This window comes from Anabas testudineus, chromosome 17 (genome assembly GCF_900324465.2).
Source record: "Anabas testudineus chromosome 17, fAnaTes1.2, whole genome shotgun sequence".
Taxonomy (NCBI): domain Eukaryota; kingdom Metazoa; phylum Chordata; class Actinopteri; order Anabantiformes; family Anabantidae; genus Anabas; species Anabas testudineus.
In genome coordinates, this window is record NC_046626.1 from 20,533,526 (window position 1) to 20,552,838 (window position 19,313).

Sequence of the window (19,313 nt, forward strand, 5' to 3'; positions counted from 1 at the left end):
ACCACTGCAGTCTCACCACAGCGCCGCTCACACTCTTACTCATCGCTGCTTGCTCAATAGTACTTTTCATATTTTCTGGCAGGTGACAGCGACCCAGGGACCGAGATGGCGGCACCGAAGCGACAGGACACCCGGAAATTCTTTGAGAATCTGTCCGGTGCTGGTAAATCCATCGCGGTTCTGACCAGCGGAGGGGATGCCCAAGGTAATGTAGAGCGAGTTCCATTATCGGACAGGGCTTCCAGCGCTGCCGGTTCTTCCCATTTGAAGACTGTGACTGTGAAGTGATGCAAAGATAAAACTAAAACACCAACTCAGCTCTTCAACCACGTTGTCTCCAGAGGTTTTTACCAGTAAACCACCTTAAATGGGTCTAATTGATTGGAGACGCTGGTTCAGGTTCAGATACTTTGACCATTTTACGCACTGATGTGTGTGTGTGTGTGTGTGTGTGTGTGTGTGTGTGTGTGTGTGTGTGTGGCATTTCCTGCACTTCAATTATCTTTTTGTTCGATGTTTTCTTATTATAGTCATTCAAATCTATATAAACCTGTCCGATAATGGATGCATACGACCAGTTTAGTCCAATAAAGGACTCGTTACGTTACAGTTACACTCGCCTGAGGAGTAAATCGATTCAGATGCGGGTAAAAACCGCATGATAGAGAAAAAACGGGGACTTTATTCCAGTGTGACCAGTTTCCCACCTGTGACTTCTAATTCCCAGGTTGTTAATTGGCTGTGAACCGCGGTCATGGACCAGCTGAGGCTGGATGCTGCAGTGGAGATGTTGTGATTATTGATTGACTGATGATCCTGCTACACGCGCTGGAATCAGTGTTAAAGCAACTTTAACATCAACAAGTGATCAGATCCTTCAACAGTTTAGAAGCCATAACGCAGATCTGTGCGTGTTTGCGCGCATCCACGTTTAATAAGGAGCATTTCTTTCCATCATCACCCACCGAGGCGGCTGAGTTTAACGCTACTAGACGGATTCTGCTCCAAAAGCCTGTTTCGATGTCGTTTTTAAAAGATTTCACTCTGATGAGCAGTAACAGTTGGAAAAAGTCACCAGCTCATCAAACCAACTTCCCGTTTTTAAAACAGAAATCTCAGACTTCACACACCACGTAGACCCGCGTGTCCTGGCAAGCGGAGCATGAGTCGTGAGTGGAGCTGTGCCAAGTTACGCAGAGTAAAACCGTGCATGTATTAGGTGAATCACACCAAACTCCTTCACAATAAATGTCTTACAGGGGGATGTGTACGTTGAGGAGCTTTAATTTTGAAGGCGGCCTCTTGATTTCCTCTGTCCTTCACGCATCCTGGTGACGCACAGACGCGTCGCCTACGTGACGAACGGCGAGTGCGCAGTGATGCGAATTAAAGGGAAAATAAATGAAAGTCCACAAATTCAAATGTCAAACAGAAGAAATGAGGTTCTCATTATGTGTTATATTCATATATTCGATATTTCTGGTACTAATTGACTGATCCTCTCAGATCATATAGAATTGTTTGTGCCACCCAAAACCTCCCAGTCATTAATGCATCTTCCTAAAGTATTTTTACTGTGACACATACGTTACGTCACAGGACAATCCACTACATCCACCATCAATGCTCTCTTCCATCTGCACATACAGTGAAGCAGGTTTACACGCTGTTACATAACACTACAGTATGTGTCCGTGTCATGTCACCATACCTCAGCTCTCAGTGTAAGTTTAAATAAATATGTTTTATTCAGACACAAATTCATAATTAGAACATTTAGAACTATACAAATATAAACATATGTAGGAATCAGAGTCATAACTGCTAAAAGAAGTCAAATCTGTGCAGTCGGGTTTTCAGTGGCTTTGTTTATTGTGTCTATAGTTGAATCTGCTGTGACGTCAACTATTACATAAACACCACTGGAAATGTTCGGCTGCAGCACAGCACACGGAAACACTCACAGAGGTTCATGATCTGTGGTGAATTATTCCAGGAACTGAGCACATGGTCACGCTGAGACAGGAGAAATGTGTCGTCACTTCCTTGAATTCAGCTCCTCAGCAATTATCCAGCACCTCATCAGACTCGTTCTTTCACTTCACGCTCGTCTCACTGCAGCCGGTCGTCGCTGTCCTGGTCTTTGTCCTGCTGAGCTCCACTCATCCCATCAGCACTTGTTAGTGTACAACACTGCCTTCAGCCACGTCGGGACGTGTTTCTCCTGTGAAGGGCACCCAGCTCCGTACATGCAGTCTGCATTGTAATGTTATAATTAGTGACTCAAGAGGAGCAGTAGTTATTTATTTAACTCTCAGAATGTAATTTTCAATGTAAAACAAGCTTTTCGATCACATCACGTTGAGCTTTAAGAACCCGTAGTATTGACATCTGTTCCCAGTATCTCCATTAGACTCATTAAAGTTTTATCACCGCTCTCAGTCTAGACATTTCCCTTCCCAACATTTTGTGCATCCAGTATTAGTTTGAAGCACACAGGAGATCGGTACAGTGTTGTGTTTCTAATTTCACTAAGTGCTCCGACCGACTCTTCAGGGTCACTCTCTCTCTCTGCTCGGCCTCGTCTCCTCCCCTAAAACCTGCTCCACTGTCTGTTTATGTTTCCTATTCTCTCTCTTTTATACATTAGTTGTTCATTAAATAGTAACACAACTAAAATCCTCTCTGCATATCTTGTTAAACACAACAGCACCTATTGCCAAAGAGAGTCCCACTAACTCTCCTCCATTTCTCCGTTTCCCAGGAATGAATGCTGCTGTCCGGGCCGTCGTCCGAATGGGCATCTACGTGGGAGCCAAGGTCTACTTCATTCATGAGGTGAGATGTGATTTGTGAAGAAGGCTCCAGACCCCGGCCACGGGGGGGAGTCTGTCACCTTGCGTCAACCCTGAACTAAAATAGTCCTGACAAGTCTTCCTTATAGGGCTGTGATTGTCTCTGAGCGAGCAGCAGGACACAAGGACCTGATGTTACACTGCAAATAAAGACAAGTGATGTTAATGAAAAAATCACAAACCTCACCTCAATAAGTGAATTAACATCTTCTCAATTCCAGATAATTGACTCTAAATCCGGATTTTTGAATCTCTGTGTTATTAAATGTGTGATTTTTCTCATTCACGCTGTTTTTACCAGGATGATTCTTTTAACATAAAGTCTGTGTGAGAACGACTCAGCAGCTCCAGATATATTTTAGACAGAGACACAGTCCTGAAATAATCATTTTCATTTAATTAGCACATGAGAAGTTATTGAAGTGTTAATTCCAGGCTACATTTTGTTCTTCCCTCGGTGACTGTAAATATTGACCTCTGACCCCGTATCCATCTCATGTTGACATCTTATTATTCCTCTGCCTCCAGAGGGGCACTTGTTTTCACCTTGGGGACTGTGCACGGCTCAGTCTTCAATTATCACATTCCAGAAACTGTTGACTATTTTTAACCAGCTGGGACAGAAGCAAGTGAACAATAGGTAGTCAGATGGTCAACGCTGCATAAACCTGTGTTTTTAAAAATAGCCGGTGTCCTATACTGATTATATACACGATTAACACAGTGCACGTGGTGAGAGAACCCACTTTAGATGAAACCTGTAACATACGACCGTAAATAAAAGGAACAACAAATCCCTGCTCAGCTGTTCAGTATCGATTAACTGGTAATGTATGCGCAGTTTGAATGGGGATGATGTCACTGTGGGGGTAGAGGTGGAGATAATTGGATTAGTAGGAGCAGACTTCATCCTCCACTGGCTGCTCTGTCTTCATCATCAACCTTCAATAATCTCTCTGGTAGTTTCACTCATTTAATGACTGTATAAACAGCATGATTATCATGGTCAGAAAACAAATGAATTATTAGTATTTCATTTCTTATTCTGTTGTGAATTGCCAGCAATGTTTTGGTTCCAGCTTCTTAAATTGTATAATTCTAAATTTAATTTGAGTTTTGCCATTTTAGGAATATTAGGTGGTTAAAATTGTTGTTGTCTTCACTACTGAATCTTTAAAAGAGCAGACTGCTCCGGTTCTGTCAGGGTTGATGGACGCCTTCTCTCAAATGAGAGTTTTAACTCTTTCTGCAGATGTTCAGTTGGTTTAAGATGTTTCTCTCATGAATACCTTGATATTCTGATTTCACTGTGTCCTGCACAGATTAAACACACAGTATTTCTCTCCTCTCAGGGTTACCAGGGGATGGTGGACGGTGGAGACAACATCAAAGAGGCGACATGGGAAAGTGTCTCCAGCATGCTGCAAGTGGTGAGCAGAGCTTTAAGTTGATGTTCCAGGGCTCATTGCTGCACAGCCGACCTGTGCTATTTGTAAATGCTTTGTGACAGAGGAGCAGCAGAGTCAGTTGCATATCACGTATTTGATATCACTGTAAGTGACTCAGCAACAAAGCTAAATGGGTTTGTGATCGAATCTTTTCACTGAAACACTATAAACAGCCAGAAGCATTAAAAGCCTCATCGCCCAGTAGAAAAGTGTTTAATGCAACAGCAGAAAAGAGCCAGGAGAAGAGTTTCAGGTGTGATTCCAGGCTGCAACCTGTGTTTCTCTCAGGGTGGCACAGTCATTGGCAGCGCTCGCTGTAAAGAGTTTCGTACCCACGAGGGTCGCCTGAAGGCAGCACACAACCTGGTGCAGCACGGCATCACCAACCTGTGTGTGATTGGTGGCGACGGCAGCTTGACCGGAGCCAACCTGTTCAGAGAGGAGTGGAGCGGCCTGTTGGATGAGCTCCTCCAGCAAGGTGATTCCATCTTTAACATACGGGAAACTCAACCCTTGAGTTCAGTTCACGATCTGTAGCCGTCTGAGTTAAGTTTGAATTCATTCTTCTCTGTCCCTCTACCTCTTGGTTTTCAGGTCTAATCAACGAGGAGGCAGCCCGGAGTAACTCGGAGCTCCACATTGTCGGCATGGTCGGCTCCATCGACAACGACTTCTGTGGCACTGACATGACCATTGGAACTGACTCAGCGCTGCACCGGATCATTGAGGTGGTGGACGCCATCATGACCACTGCTCAGAGGTGAAGCGATTTGACAAAATGCTGAAAAATACTAGATAATACAGGATATAATGCAGAAGCTGCAGCAGGACAAAGTGTATGAGGCGATCAAACAAAATGCTGCAGCTATCACAGGTTTTACAGCTCCTGCAAATAAATGTCTATTTACCTGCACCGACCTCTTGTTTCTGACATTTCCTTTATTTTTTTGTTTTCCCAGCCACCAGAGGACGTTTGTGTTGGAGGTGATGGGCAGACACTGCGGGTATGTTAAAGTGCTTAATCCTGATTCTCTCTTATCTATGTGTAAATATTCATAATAATACTAAGCATGGTCTATGTCTGTGTCTGTTAGGCAACGGTGTGTCGATGTTATGTGCAGGAGATTCATACATTTAGTCTAATATGTATTTCTGTGCGTGTCCAGATACCTGGCCCTGGTCAGTGCCCTGGCCTGTGGAGCAGACTGGGTTTTCATCCCAGAAATGCCTCCTGAAGACGGCTGGGAAGACAACATGTGTCAGAAACTGTCTGAGGTAACACACACACACACACACACACACACACACCCACTTGTTCACACACAGCTGCCATTTTAGCTGTTTCTATTTCAAAATGTTCATCATCTTCCCATCATGTCCGTTAAAGTGCATTAACAAGTGACCTTTTCAAGCCCCGTATGAACAAGACGAATGATCACAGCTAGTAAAACTGCTCCAATGTTTGTAGGAGCACATTTTAAGACACACTTGAAAATGAGTGAATCTGTTCTTAAAGAACTGTTGGCTTTTAGAAAATGTGTTAATTAAAAAATTATGAATGAATCTGTAGCTTGTGCAGCACAAGACACCATAAAACCGTTCCACTTAGACAGAAATCACATTTAAAAGAAGATGTTGATGTTCGTGGTAGCAGCTAGTTTGTAATTAGGAGTAAGGAGTAAGGATTACAGCAGGAATGGTGAAGATTTTATCACACTTTCTTTTGGAAAACACCAACTCTGGTAGGAATTGAACCCGCTGTTGGACATCAGCTTTACTGTTTGACTAGAAGTCCAACACACTATCCTCAGCTCCACAGAACCTGTTCTTTCAGTGGGCACACTCACACTTTCATTTCCTACCTACTCAGCATTTACATGGTCACACAATTACATCAGTTTAACAACTTTACTTGTAAATAATATGATGTTTCTACTTTTCTTTATTTATACATTTGAATTAAGTGATTTTATTTATGGCCCTCAGTACATCTCAGGTCCAGTGAACTTTCCATTGCTTTACTAATGTTTCAAAACACAAACTGAACTCAGCACCTCTCACCTCAGTGGGTTCCCATCAACATCAACCCAGTAGATAACACGTCACTGAGGGAGCAGCTAGTTTGCAGTGATGAAGCTGATCAGAAAACAGCGACTCTGGTGGGACTCGAACCCACAACCTTTGAATAACAGCTCAACTGTTTGACTAGAAGTCCAACGCGCTGTCCATTGCGCCACAGAGCCTCTGATTTTGTAGTAAACAGACACATCTTCTTCACAAACTCTCCTGTTGACATTAAAATAGTTTTTTCCACTTAACGTTTAATGTAAAACATTGTAAACACATCTCTAATTAACATCAACTGTCACGTGGAAATGAGGTATTAGGCCAGTAGTCAACACAACATGATCAACTATGAACAACGTGGATTTTACATGATCTGATTCATTTCCAGTCATTTCCATGTGGTAAGTGTGTTTGTCGTCGTCCAGACCCGATCTCGAGGTGTCAGGTTGAATATTATCATAGTTGCTGAAGGAGCCATCGACAGAGAAGGAGAACCGATAACCTCTGAGTGTGTGAAGGATGTGAGTAGAGCTCAGTCTCAGACTGATGCAGAGGGGGAACCAGAAGCTGGACCGGCCGGGGATATATCAGTGTGTCTGACGGATTCTAAAGTTAGCAAAGTTAGTTAGTTTTATTTAATTCTTGTCTGGAAACATTGTGAGAGAAGATTTCTGTCTAATAATTTAACAAAAATACATTTTACTGAAGTTTGTTGTTCTGTGTCACAACAATACACAGAATCCAGTTTGTAAATGTGTCCTCAAACTGTGAATTAACCTTAAAAAACATAATTCACTCCTAAAATAATGTTGGAAGAAGATTTGTGTCCATATGTAGAATAATATACTAGGACAGTAGTATTTGACACCTGAATTTGTACATCTAGACTCTCTGATGCGTTTAGACAAACACCACTATACTTTAATTTTTAATTTTATTGTTTTTACTCTTTTCTTGAGTAGTTTATTTGAATATCGTGCTGCACATCAGACTCCCACTCTCTGGAACCTGCGGACCGGAAGCTGCAGACACAGCCCACTTGTAGCACATGTGAACGAACACAGAAGTCACTCTTCAGGGTCTGAAACTGGATTTATTTGTTTTTCACGGCGCATTTTTTTACTTAAACGGTTAAACTGGTGTATGTGCGTGTCCATTTTGTGGATTACTCGGTTATCTTGTTGGATGTAGCCACATTAGCTGCACACTAATGCTACACGGCTAACGTGGCTAGCATGGTTAGCTTCTCTCGGGCTAATTAGCGTTAGCATGCTTTATTAGATAAACGTGACATTTACCACAAACACTGGTGAAGCTCTGTAATGTGACTTTATTTGACGTTGGAGGTTTTATAATATGTTTTCTAAATGTGTTGTGTGGATGGACATTCATGCACCAGAGCTGGACCTGAAGCTAAAACACAGCTAGTGTTAACTTAGCAGTTTGTTTTACATGAACCTGCACAGGTTCTGTTCAAGGTCACTGTTCTGAATTACATCCTGTCAGAAGTGCAGCTGGAGCCAGGATTAGTTTTTACCTCATTGTGAGTTGGTTTGCAGGACTCATTGGCTGTAAATATGAATCTTCTCCCACAATATGACAAGTATCTTCTAAAAAAGTCCAAAAACTGAAGCACTGGGATTATCCTCCATCACTGGATCCAGCTTTTGGGAATGTGAAAGATTTTCTGTCATGTTTAATTGAAATGCTTTTGCTTCTTTGCTTCTTTACATCCCCTCCAGAACCGTGCCGATAAGAAAAGGCTGAACATTATTATTGTAGCCGAGGGGGCCATAGATTGCCACAACAAGGCCATAACTCCTGATTATATCAAGGACGTAAGTATGGTGGGAAACCCAGGTTAAGTCATGGACCCACACAAGCTTGGATTTTTCGTTCCCCTCCTTCCTTCCATTCCAGTTTTCGTGGTTTGATGTTGGTTTCCTTCAGCATGGGATCTCGCACCACAAGGTTTTATGTCCTATGTTTAATAGCATTTTTTAGCTCTTTCCTAAATACCCACTCTCTTTCCATAAACTTAAAGCCTTTAAATGTTTGATCCCGTTCCCATCCCACTGCGCCCCTATTTTTACTGCCAGCTCACTTTTGCATGCTGTATAGCACTAACTAACATGACGGGGGATGTTTTGCATGATTTCTCCTTCTGTGTTATTTATTTTTTTTAATACTTTTCATTCTATTTTGTGTTGTTTCATTTAAATAGGTTATGAAATCTTACCAGTGGTCTGTACAGGACGACTGTTGTTGACATTATTGTAGCTATTTCCTATAGTAAGTCCTTGTTCTATCCAATGCTCTGTTTCCATGACCAGCTGGTAGTCCGCAACTTGGGTTTTGACACCAGGGTCACCATCTTAGGCCATGTGCAGAGAGGTGGAACCCCGTCCGCCTTTGACAGGATCCTGGTGAGTCACATCAGGTCACATGGCTTCTTAAAAATGTACTGCTTCTCAACGTTTGCCCTTTACCTTTTTTGTGACCTATCACTTGTTTTTAGTTTGACTTGTCCATGACCTTTGACTCCTGCAGGCCAGCCGTATGGGTGTGGAAGCAGTGCTGGCGTTATTGGAGGCCTCTGCCAACACCCCGGCCTGTGTGGTGTCCCTGGTTGGAAACCAGGCTGTTCGACTGCCACTAATGGAGTGTGTTCAGATGGTAAGAGTCACACAGTGACCGATTGTTAAATACACTGTTGAAACTGCTCCACGACACATTAGCCTTAATGTTTTGCTGTAACAGTTAAATTTTATTTAGCGTAGTTTAAAATCATTCCAAGAAACAGTCTCTTCCTGTAGCTGTGGTTTAGACCAGCTCAACATTCAGGAGGAACTTTGGACTTTTCTTTCTCACAGAACTGCTTCAGCTCACACATTTTTAGAACATCTAGTGTGAACATCAGTGGGTTCCCATCAACATCAACCCAGTAGATAACAGGTCACTGAGGGAGCAGCTAGTTTGCAGTGATGAAGCTGATCAGCAGATTAGAAAACAGCGACTCTGGTGGGACTCGAACCCACAACCTTTGAATAACAGCTCAACTGTTTGACTAGAAGTCCAACGCGCTATCCATTGCGCCACAGAGCCTCTGATTTTGCTGCATACAGACTCAGCACTCTGACCGAGTGTTGAATACAGTGAAACTGCTCCACGACACATTAGCCTTAATGTTTTGCTGTAACAGTAACATTTTATTCAGCCTAGTTTAAAATCATTCCAAGAAACAGTCTCTTCCTGTAGCTGTTCATCATGCAGCTCAACATGCAGGAGGAACTTTGGAGTTTCTTCCTCACAGAACTGTTTCAGCTCACAGATATTTAGAACTAGTGTGAACTCTCTTACAAACTGTTCACTTACTTTTTCATGTCACTGTATACTGTCCTGTGTTGCAACCATAGTTGGAATGGTCAGGTTGGAATTCCTCTGTTCTTTTTTAGTGTCTTGCGTCTGTGAACAGTACAGTGCATTGTCTGTTGTCATCTGTGTCTGCACCTGACAGTCCGGTAAAAATAAACTTGAAACAACATGAATAGAGAGAGCTGGAGAGCTGTTGGACATTTAGGGAGAAGGTGCTGTGTTCTATGGATAGCTTGTGTAACCTGACTGTCACAAATCGTGATTGTTCACAAACAGCTCACATTTAAGACAACCGCTTACATAGTGAAGTGATTATTCATAGAGCAGTGCCTTACATAACTAAAGCTTCACTCAAATAAAAAAAATAGCCACATTTATTACTTACTAAAGTTTCTTAATGTCCACAGTGTCATAGCAGTGATCTAAGAATGAATCCTGGACATACAGTATAACTGAGTTTGATTGTGTTCCCCCGACGCAAACAGACTTGATATGAACTGTATGAATGAGAAAATTAAACTCGGTGCCAGACGACTCTTTCAGACTCAGGAGGAAGAGAAGAACCAGAGAGACAGTCGGGGGCTTGGTGTTGGAGAAACTGGCAGCGTTAATGTAATCTCCATTTCAGGGACTGAACACTTATCACAAAACCCTTTTAGAACAATTTTTAGGACATTTAATACAGAGCCTAGTCTAGATGTGGTAATCAGTGTGTGGAGAACAATGTAAGAGATGAAGTACAAAGACACAAGGATAGTGTCCTTCTGAGGGAACTAAGGTGAAAGTTCCAGTAGTTCCTGGGATCATTGGGCCCAGGTGCATCTAGTTCAGAATAACCCCACACACCATTTAGCTGAAAGACTCTTGTGGGCTTGTCAGCAACAGAACAAATGAATACATGGCTGATATGAATTTTTTCCATGTATTACATCAGACTCAAGAAGTGCAGAAGGCCATGGATGAGAAGAAATTTGATGAGGCCGTCAGACTGCGAGGGAGGTAGGTTGCTTTCGTGAAATTGTTGGATACCTGTTAGATGGATTCTCTCTGCATCACGTAAAATGCCTACATATCCTCTGTTTATCAAACTCCAGATAGCCCTTTTATTAGCTATGTTTTCAGTGACTTCTGGCCTTTACTTTAAGTGCTTTCTGTACATCAGTCACACAGCTGACCATTTTTCTCCTGTCTTTTGCAGGAGCTTTGAAAACAATCTGACCACTTACAGACTCCTCTCCAACCGAAAAGCCGACTCCGAACTTCCAAATGTAAGTGTCATCACCACCATGTAACACAAAACACTGTGCTTCTATTAAATCTGAAGCTTTTTACTAATTTAATCTTCGAATGTGTTTTTCCACAAGCAGCTCTGAGATTTTTACATTAGCATCTAAGGTACTTCCTGGTCAGGTGCATTGTGGGTGATGCCGTCTTATTGTGACACTAAAAAAACAGTTTCTCTGTGACTGTCTCTGTCCTTATAATGAGGAGGAGATAGGCAAATGACATGTTAGATTCTGTGTCATTGCTTATTTGTTCATGGCTCTGCTTATTAGTAGAAGAGTAGACTTGCTGTGAGATGCTGCAGCTCAGGCCTCCTACCAGCCTCGCTGTCAGGGAGAATCGTAGCACCGGCTGTGATCTGCTTAGCATCAAACTGAAGTAGCCTCCTCACACTGCAGAGTCCAGTTGGGGGAGATTATGGCTGTGTTTCTGCTTATTCATACCCCAGTGCGGGCAGGCTGGAACATATGCACTTTGATTTTAGGGCGTGTCCGCTGGTTTGTGCAGTTTGAGATCATATCATGAATCAGGATGATTCCAGTTTGAATAGCAGGAAAACTTTGGAGAGCAAGTAGATGTTTGACATCTGACAGCAGCTGCTGTGACTACATCTATTAGCAGCATGTGGCTTCTTGCATGCGAGATCTTTGCCTGCTGCAGTCGACTGAGGCCTGGCTCCTTGGACATATACTGTAGATGGTATCATGAGGCAGTGAAGACAGACAACTGTCCTGCATGGAGAATAATTATTCAGATTTTGAGTACAACTGCTTGTCTTCACTGTATTTAAAGGTTTCTCCTATACCATCTTCTCCAAACCAAGCATCACACGTGCTGCCTAAAGCGCGAAGATGCTGCAAAGTGCGACAAAGCTTGGGGGCGTTGTAACATATGGTTGTATCTGCTTCCAGCTTTGTTTTCTCCACCATGCTGATTCTGAGTTCTGTGTGTTTTCCTTTCTCCGTCACCCACAGAGCTCCTTTAACGTGGCCGTGATGAATGTCGGCGCTCCTGCAGCAGGTATGAATGCTGCTGTGCGTTCTGCTGTCAGAGTGGGAATCACAGAAGGCCACAAAATGTTTGCCGTCAGTGATGGTTTTGAGGGATTCTACAAAGGACAGGTGAGGGTGAAACAGACACAACAATTTACACTGCACCGTCCAAAATAAGTCACACACTCTATATTTCGATGCCTTTAGCTTTGATGACTACACGCATTCGCCGTGCCATTGTTTCGATAAGCTTCTGAAACATTTGTTTCCGTCCAAAGTTGCATAATTTTGTCTCTAAGATCTTGTACTGATGATGTGAGAGTGTAAAAGTCTCCTCTCCTTCTGAAAGTGAAATTTCATTACAAATTAGAATTACACCAAATAAAAACTAATTTTGCATTAGGTGGTTGCAATTTAATTTAAATTTCCCAAAATATAAAGCATAAACAAAAAAGCTCCTAAAAATCATGTTTTCTGTTTCTTTCTTGTGCCAGATCAGGGAGATCAAATGGGGAGATGTTGGTGGCTGGACTGGTCAGGGGGGGTCGCTGCTGGGGACCAAGAGGTATGTTCCTGAAGTCACTGAACTGCACACATGTAATCTTATAATCATAATGACCATACTGTAGATTCTTAAGGGCTTTCCTGTCTTTATAAATCTTGTCTTTGTTGCTTTAGACAGATGAAAATTAGTAATGCAGCGATTTGAAGGAGTGAAGAATTAGAAAAAGCAGAACTTGAAGAAGGCAGATATTTTTTTTGCTCCACTTCATTTCTATCTCTGCTCATAGGAAAATGAAAACACTGACATAAGTGGAACATTTCACAACCTTTTACTTCCTTTTTTTTGTTAGAACTCTTCCGGGCAAACATCTGGATAAGATTGCTGAACAGATGAGGGTCCATAACATCAACGCTCTGCTCGTCATCGGAGGATTTGAGGTATGTGACTTGATATAGTTTTTGAGCATAATGACTGATCTTTATTAATGTATTTATTAGTTAGAAGCTACTGATAATAGTATAAAAGCAGATTTAAGATAGATTAAAACATTTTTTTACAGATCTGTCTTTTTGTACCTGTATTATCTTTCTTTCCAGTATTTTACGTTCACAGTCTGTTTAACATTACCGAGTCCATTTCTGATTCAACATGCCAAACATTTTAAACATATTTGCAATTTATTTTTAAGACACATTTAAATGTTACACACTCTTCTTCTTGTCTGTCTAAACACTGTATGGATGTTACTTCAGGGTCAAGCTGCACAGAAAACCTTTGACGTGATGATTTGTTTATAGAAAAGTGATTGGAATTGTAAAAATTACTTTTTCAACACATCAACAAAGACATATCAAATAAAAAATCTAAAGTGGAACAGTTAAATAGGAAATGTATTTATTTTTGCAGCTTGACCAAAGTATAAATATTACAGTTTTCATCTTAGCCATCAGCTACAACCTTTACTTCCTGTGTGTGTCTCACTGTCCGTCGTGATTGGCCTGGCTCTCTCCCTTGGCTTCTCCCACCAGTTTGCTCCTCCAAGGCATTTGTTTGTCCCACTCGCCATCACTGTTGTTATTCATTTATTTAATGAATGCTCTGGATCTCATCACCACTAGACCCCACTCTTTTCACTACAGCCAGTTATTGTCTTTGTGGCTGTGTCCACCTTCATACTATAGATGTTAGATACAGCTGAGTGAGTCAATATGACAACTTCATTACCTGAATATACAATCCTAATGTGGATGGACTGTATTGTTCCACAAAAGTAAATATATACACTTAAAGCTTCACTAATTTGTATTTTCTGATTGAATTATATTGCTGTATATTTGGAATCACTGTCTAAACATGTTTCACTAGCTGGTAGAGACCAAATAAGAGATAAATATTTCAGCATATGCTCTTTTTATCAGTATTTATGTTGGTCCAAAATCATGGGGACAAATCAAAATTATCAATCAATTTTCAAAAACTTTTTAAAAAGTTTTTGTTTTTTGTTTGATTGTTCTGCCCCCAAGTTACCAGAAATAGTACTACTGCTGCATTATGGGTTTTAATGTACATTAATTTCTATATAATAACTGTAGTACAAGCTTTACACTGTTAAAATGTAGTATGGAATTTCTACACAGCTGATCCATTTTCTTTTTAATATTAAAAGTTCTGCCCCACCTCACACTGCCTCAGCCGCCCCTACCAGTTTTTTCACAGCCTTTCCCACGTGCATCTCGTATACCCCATCCTCCTTTGTCTCTGCATCCTTAATAACAACCATTATGATGCTGGCTCTCACTGCTGTAGGCCTACGTGGGATTACTGGAACTCTCAGCTTCTCGGGAAAAATATCACGAATTCTGTGTGCCCATGGTTATGGTCCCCGCCACAGTTTCCAACAATATACCAGGTTCAGACCTCAGCATTGGCTCAGACACGGCTCTGAATGCCATTACTGATGTAAGTGTGGCTGGGAGACAGTGTGTATGTACGTGTGTGTGTGTGTTTTTGTCATCAGACACACAACACCGGACTGTCAGAGATTGGGGCTTCGCTGACCAACAGCTCGCATCCTAGCATTAAGAGTCAGGTGGTGCTTCATTCGCTAAGACAGTCCACAGTGGAGCTGTGATGCTGCCAAACGTGATATACGCAACTAGGAACAGCTTGTGTCTACACTTTGGAAACAAGTAGGATTTTCACGATGCTAAATTGAATGGACAGACCTTCTGCATATTGTTATGGTTATACAGTAATTTATATTTAGCATGAAATGAAATTCATGAAAAACAATTCTGCACAATCAAACACACACTTAGTGAATCCGAGTAGAAAACTGTTGTTGGAGGCGAGCTGGTCAGCGGAGGTCCCAGGTAAGTGTTGGGGCATGTAGTGATATGTTGTTGCATGTATTTGCCATGTGGCCTTTTCTGTGTTTGTATGGTGAAGCGATGAGTGGACAGCCATCTGGTCCACCTCAACAGGCTCCTCCAAATGTCAGTGTGTGGCATTTTGGAGCGTGTTTTGCTGTGTAGGCACGTACAAGTCCAGCATCACTGAATGCAGTGTACACGTTAGTCCTGTTATTGTTTTGGACCAGGCCTTGCTAGTTGGACTTAAAAGGAAACATCGCTCAGAGACTCTGGAGTCGCGCCTCAGTCTTTATCTTGTCACGTCAACACCTTCACATGTCAGCTAGGAAGAACAACCCCCACACATACCCCCACACTCCTTTCCATCCATCTCCTTCCAGCCAATGGGAAGCCAAAGTCTCTGTCACCTGGAGAGAGCCGGCCTTCAGGGCGTGTGCACACCCACCAACCTACACATACATTACAGGTCATATGTGCAGAATATAAGGCTGCATCTTGATTAAAAAAAGTTGAAAAGTGAATTAAAACATTGCTTCAGTTACCAAAGTAAGGAAGGCTACAAGCCAAGGGAGTCACTATGTACCATGAAGAGATAGGAAAAACTCTGTAGTCTCCCACACATGAGCAGACTGACATGTGGTCTAACCCAATCACCACCGTCACCATCAGGCCTTTGAGTCCTTGCTGCAGCTGTACGAGGCCCGTGCAGACTACGAGGAGTTTTGCATCCCGATGTGCATGCTACCTGCCACCATTAGTAACAATGTGCCTGGCACCGACCTCAGTATCGGAGCTGACACGTCCCTCAACGCCATCGTGGAGGTAAGGCCACTAACACAGAGAAAACACTGTCAGGAACATATCAACAGCTGCAGGTTTATTAAAACGATCCTTGAATCTAAACACAAATCACTAAACAGAGAAAGACAGATGAACCTACAGTCGTTCAGGTCTGCTCACAGTTTAAAATGCTGACTGTGATGTAAGTTACTCTACAGAAATGAATAAGAAAGAAGTAAGATATCAGTCTGGGAGTGAGTACACACCATGTTCTGAGAGAGGACCATATTGCACTTGCATGTCAGTGACTGCTGCAGTTTTACCGACGAGTCGTCCTCTGGCGTCCTGCTGGTAAACTGTGTGATTGTGTCTGAAGTGTGCATCACTGTCACGTGTTGTCAGGTTTCGATTAGCAACTGCATCAGTGCTTTTGCTTTAATTGTATGTTGATACCAGATGGGTGAAGTCTTCTATTAAGAACCTGAAACCTAAGTGGCAAACGTTTTTCCAACCAAACAAAAGAACAGAGGTTCTCCAGTAAGTCAAAGGAGACAGTTCACTGTGCTGCTCCGGCAGACGGCGCTCATCTGGTCGGAACAGAGGCTCAGTAGAGATGCACAGGTCAGCTCTGTCTGGGCAGACGAATCACTAAACATGTTAGTCAGTGATTTTTTTTTTACTTTTCTGTCCCGCCAATCTAGTTGTGTGAACTACACGTTCAGTCTTGCAGGAAGAAAGGCTTTAAGCTGAAGGTTGCATATTTATAACTTTTCAAGAGTAATAACATTTAATGTAGCTTAATTTGCATTGTGTTATTTAAATTTAAAGACAACTTAATTCACTAGTGTGGCAGTTTTATATTTAATAAAGTCGACCTGTGCATCACTGAAACTCTTTTTGTACATTAGCACAGACATTAAAAGTAACCATAGCTGCACGTTGACCTAATCGTATTAAGGTAGAGCTGCAGCTGATCGTCGTTATAATTCTTGTATTTCTTTGTAAACTAAAGAATCAAACTCAGGTTTATGCTGTGAAATAGATGAAAGCAGCTAATTCTAAACTTCATTCTATTTGATTCATTAATCGATCATCTCAGCTCTACTTTAAGTATTTTACAGCTGCATGTTTTTTATAGTGAACTAAATGATTTGCTGGTTAAATAATACTATGCTCTGTGCGTGAATCAGACGTGTGACCGCATCAAGCAGTCAGCCAGCGGCACCAAGCGGCGTGTCTTCATCATCGAGACCATGGGGGGCTACTGTGGTTACCTGGCCACTGTGGGCGGCCTGGCTGCAGGTGCTGACACCGTCTACATCTACGAGGAGCCATTTGACATCCGGGACCTGCAGGTGAGATAAATGTCCATCTATAGCTGTCAAGTGTTTAGTCGTGACTCAAATGAAGCAGCACACATCAGACTTTCATCACGGCTTCTGCCTGGATGTTCCAGCAGTGTGCATGTGTCCCAGATTATAACAGTGCACGTGAAGCATCCTATTAATAACCTCTGAGCTGATTCACTTCTTCCATGATGAGCGGATCCAGTCCCTGCACACTGATGATCTGTCTGTGGAGCAGCCATCAGTTTTAGGTTATGTTGACTGTGGTGGAGTTAGGTGGAGTTTGTCATTCTCTCTTTATGAAACCTTAACTTTACTCATTATTTTCGTTAACTTACTATAATAACATGGTGGAAATTAATAGATTAATATTAACTTAACGTTTACAGCAGTTCTGTAACAGATGCTGTACTCAGTAAAAATAAAACCATCTTCAAATGACATTTTTGAAAAAGTAAAGCAGGAATGCTTCCCCCTGGTGGTGCAAGTATCATCCTGCACCTTTATTCTTTCTGGGGAGTGATGAGACTGAGCTGCTTGATTCGTGGCTCGATCAGCTGCTGTTGCAGGTTGCAGGCCGACACCGTCGCTCTGCTTTTGATTTCTGATCTTCACTGTGTTTTCAGGCCAACGTGCAGCATCTGACGGAGAAGATGAAGACGACCATCCAGAGAGGCTTAGTGCTCAGGTGAGACTCTTTGTTTCTCATGTTTTAAATGTTAATGTTTCTCAGTTGCTGCTGTTTCCTTGGCTTTACCTTGCACACACTGTAAACCTGTGTAGTAGGACTAAGGGGTAAAATATGTGCAGTACATAGGTATTTGTTAATTGTAAATGTGTGTATGTGATGCTTTATCACCAGATCAACCTTTTAGATGCTACTTCACATCATCTCTTATGGCTATTTTAGTCTAGTGCACATCACACTGTTAAATTGCTCCCAGCAGGACGAAGGTCTGTGGAAATGGGACAACTGTAGTATTTTGGACACTGTGTAGATGACATTGTGCATCTGTGCAGCTGCATGATTTCATTATTACACGGCACGCTCACAGTACACAGTGATGCAGCACAGGGAGTACAGAGACTGAACATCTTAAAGGGGCTGGTTCAGTACAAGACATCTCACCTCCCTGTTTGTAGCCACAGATAGTTTTGGTTTTAGGTATCTGTGCCATGTCTGTTTGTTTCAGCAGATTGAGCTATATTACAACAGATAATCCATAGAAATGAATTTACAGCAGGTTCTGTCAGAAACTTTTTGTTATGTCAGTGAACAGAAGCTAAAAAAACTGAGCGGCTTCAATGGTAACGTGTGTTTTAGGAATGAGAACAGCAATGAGAACTTCACCACAGATTTCATCTACCAGCTGTACACTGAGGAGGGTCGAGGAGTGTTCGACTGTAGGAAGAACATCCTGGGTCACATGCAGCAGGTAACACATACAAATACACACTTCATTAAATATCCATGTCCAACACGTACTGATAGACAAGATGTTTAACAGAATTTGAACCATTTAACACACTCTGAAACACGTCCTTTAAGAAACACTTTATTTAATATTAATATTTTCATTATTGTAAACTGAAAAATGTTTTTCTGGTGTCGAAGGGAGGGGCTCCATCTCCATTTGATAGAAACTTTGGAACCAAAATCTCTGCGAAGGCCATACAGTGGATCACAAGGACGCTCAAGGACTCTTTCAAAGGAGGTAAAAGTCTTCTTGGTTCATTGTTTCCTAGATGAATCCGTTGTATGTTTAGGTCACTAAGGTTGACGCTCGTCTTAAACGCAGGGAGAGTGTTTGCTAACTCCGAGGACACCGCCTGCCTGTTGGGGATGCGTCGCAGAGCTCTGGTCTTTCAGCCTGTGTCACAGCTCCGAGACGAGACCGACTTTGTGTAAGTTTGATCTCTGTAACAGAAGTTTTTTCCATAACTGGGGTAAAACATGTTTTACATGTAACTGATCTCCAGTAATTAGAAGGACTTACTGTACACTGTACAGTGTATCTGCTGCCAGCAGATCTGATCATTAAGATGAAAGATTTCTTCAGTATCACAGTGATTCTGTGACAGTTATCAGTACATCCTGCAGGATATAGGAGATGCTAGTGGCTAATTCTTCATTAGGTTCCTAACTGTAAACTTGTTGATAATTAAAATTAGACACTGTTTTTCAGAATCAGTACAGTATCAATACGTTATCTCACCCCTGACGGTAAATGTAAAGAGAAACTATTTCCACTTTTATCCTTCACTGAATGTGATTCTACAGTTTTGTAT

At 42.0% G+C, this 19,313-nt stretch overlaps 1 protein-coding gene and 2 non-coding genes across 7 annotated transcripts in view; 1 reads left to right on the forward strand and 2 right to left on the reverse strand.

Annotated features, from left to right (window-relative positions):
• LOC113172021 (ATP-dependent 6-phosphofructokinase, platelet type-like) overlaps positions 1–19,313 on the forward strand; it is a 20,282-nt gene continuing 969 nt past the window's right edge. Inside the window, exons 1-22 of one of the 5 annotated variants that reach the window (XM_026374818.1) lie at positions 1–205; positions 2,765–2,838; positions 4,208–4,285; positions 4,592–4,781; positions 4,898–5,063; positions 5,263–5,307; positions 5,470–5,578; positions 8,113–8,208; positions 8,704–8,796; positions 8,921–9,046; positions 10,680–10,744; positions 10,944–11,013; positions 12,004–12,150; positions 12,516–12,586; positions 12,876–12,963; positions 14,333–14,485; positions 15,568–15,720; positions 16,869–17,033; positions 17,651–17,712; positions 18,349–18,460; positions 18,640–18,739; positions 18,824–18,929. In XM_026374818.1, coding sequence (XP_026230603.1) covers positions 106–205; positions 2,765–2,838; positions 4,208–4,285; positions 4,592–4,781; positions 4,898–5,063; positions 5,263–5,307; positions 5,470–5,578; positions 8,113–8,208; positions 8,704–8,796; positions 8,921–9,046; positions 10,680–10,744; positions 10,944–11,013; positions 12,004–12,150; positions 12,516–12,586; positions 12,876–12,963; positions 14,333–14,485; positions 15,568–15,720; positions 16,869–17,033; positions 17,651–17,712; positions 18,349–18,460; positions 18,640–18,739; positions 18,824–18,929 — 2,369 coding nt within the window. In that variant the 5' untranslated portion in view covers positions 1–105. Of the gene's footprint in view, positions 206–2,764; positions 2,839–4,207; positions 4,286–4,591; positions 4,782–4,897; positions 5,064–5,262; positions 5,308–5,469; positions 5,579–6,795; positions 6,892–8,112; positions 8,209–8,703; positions 8,797–8,920; positions 9,047–10,679; positions 10,745–10,943; positions 11,014–12,003; positions 12,151–12,515; positions 12,587–12,875; positions 12,964–14,332; positions 14,486–15,567; positions 15,721–16,868; positions 17,034–17,650; positions 17,713–18,348; positions 18,461–18,639; positions 18,740–18,823; positions 18,930–19,313 lie in introns of all 5 variants that reach the window. The other 4 variants (XM_026374817.1, XM_026374815.1, XM_026374816.1 and 1 more) reach the window with 4 other exon arrangements.
• trnar-ucu lies at positions 6,455–6,546 on the reverse strand. The gene is given in 2 exon segments: positions 6,455–6,490; positions 6,510–6,546. It is a non-coding gene; the product is annotated as a tRNA-Arg (tRNA).
• Positions 9,384–9,475, reverse strand: trnar-ucu. The gene is given in 2 exon segments: positions 9,384–9,419; positions 9,439–9,475. It is a non-coding gene; the product is annotated as a tRNA-Arg (tRNA).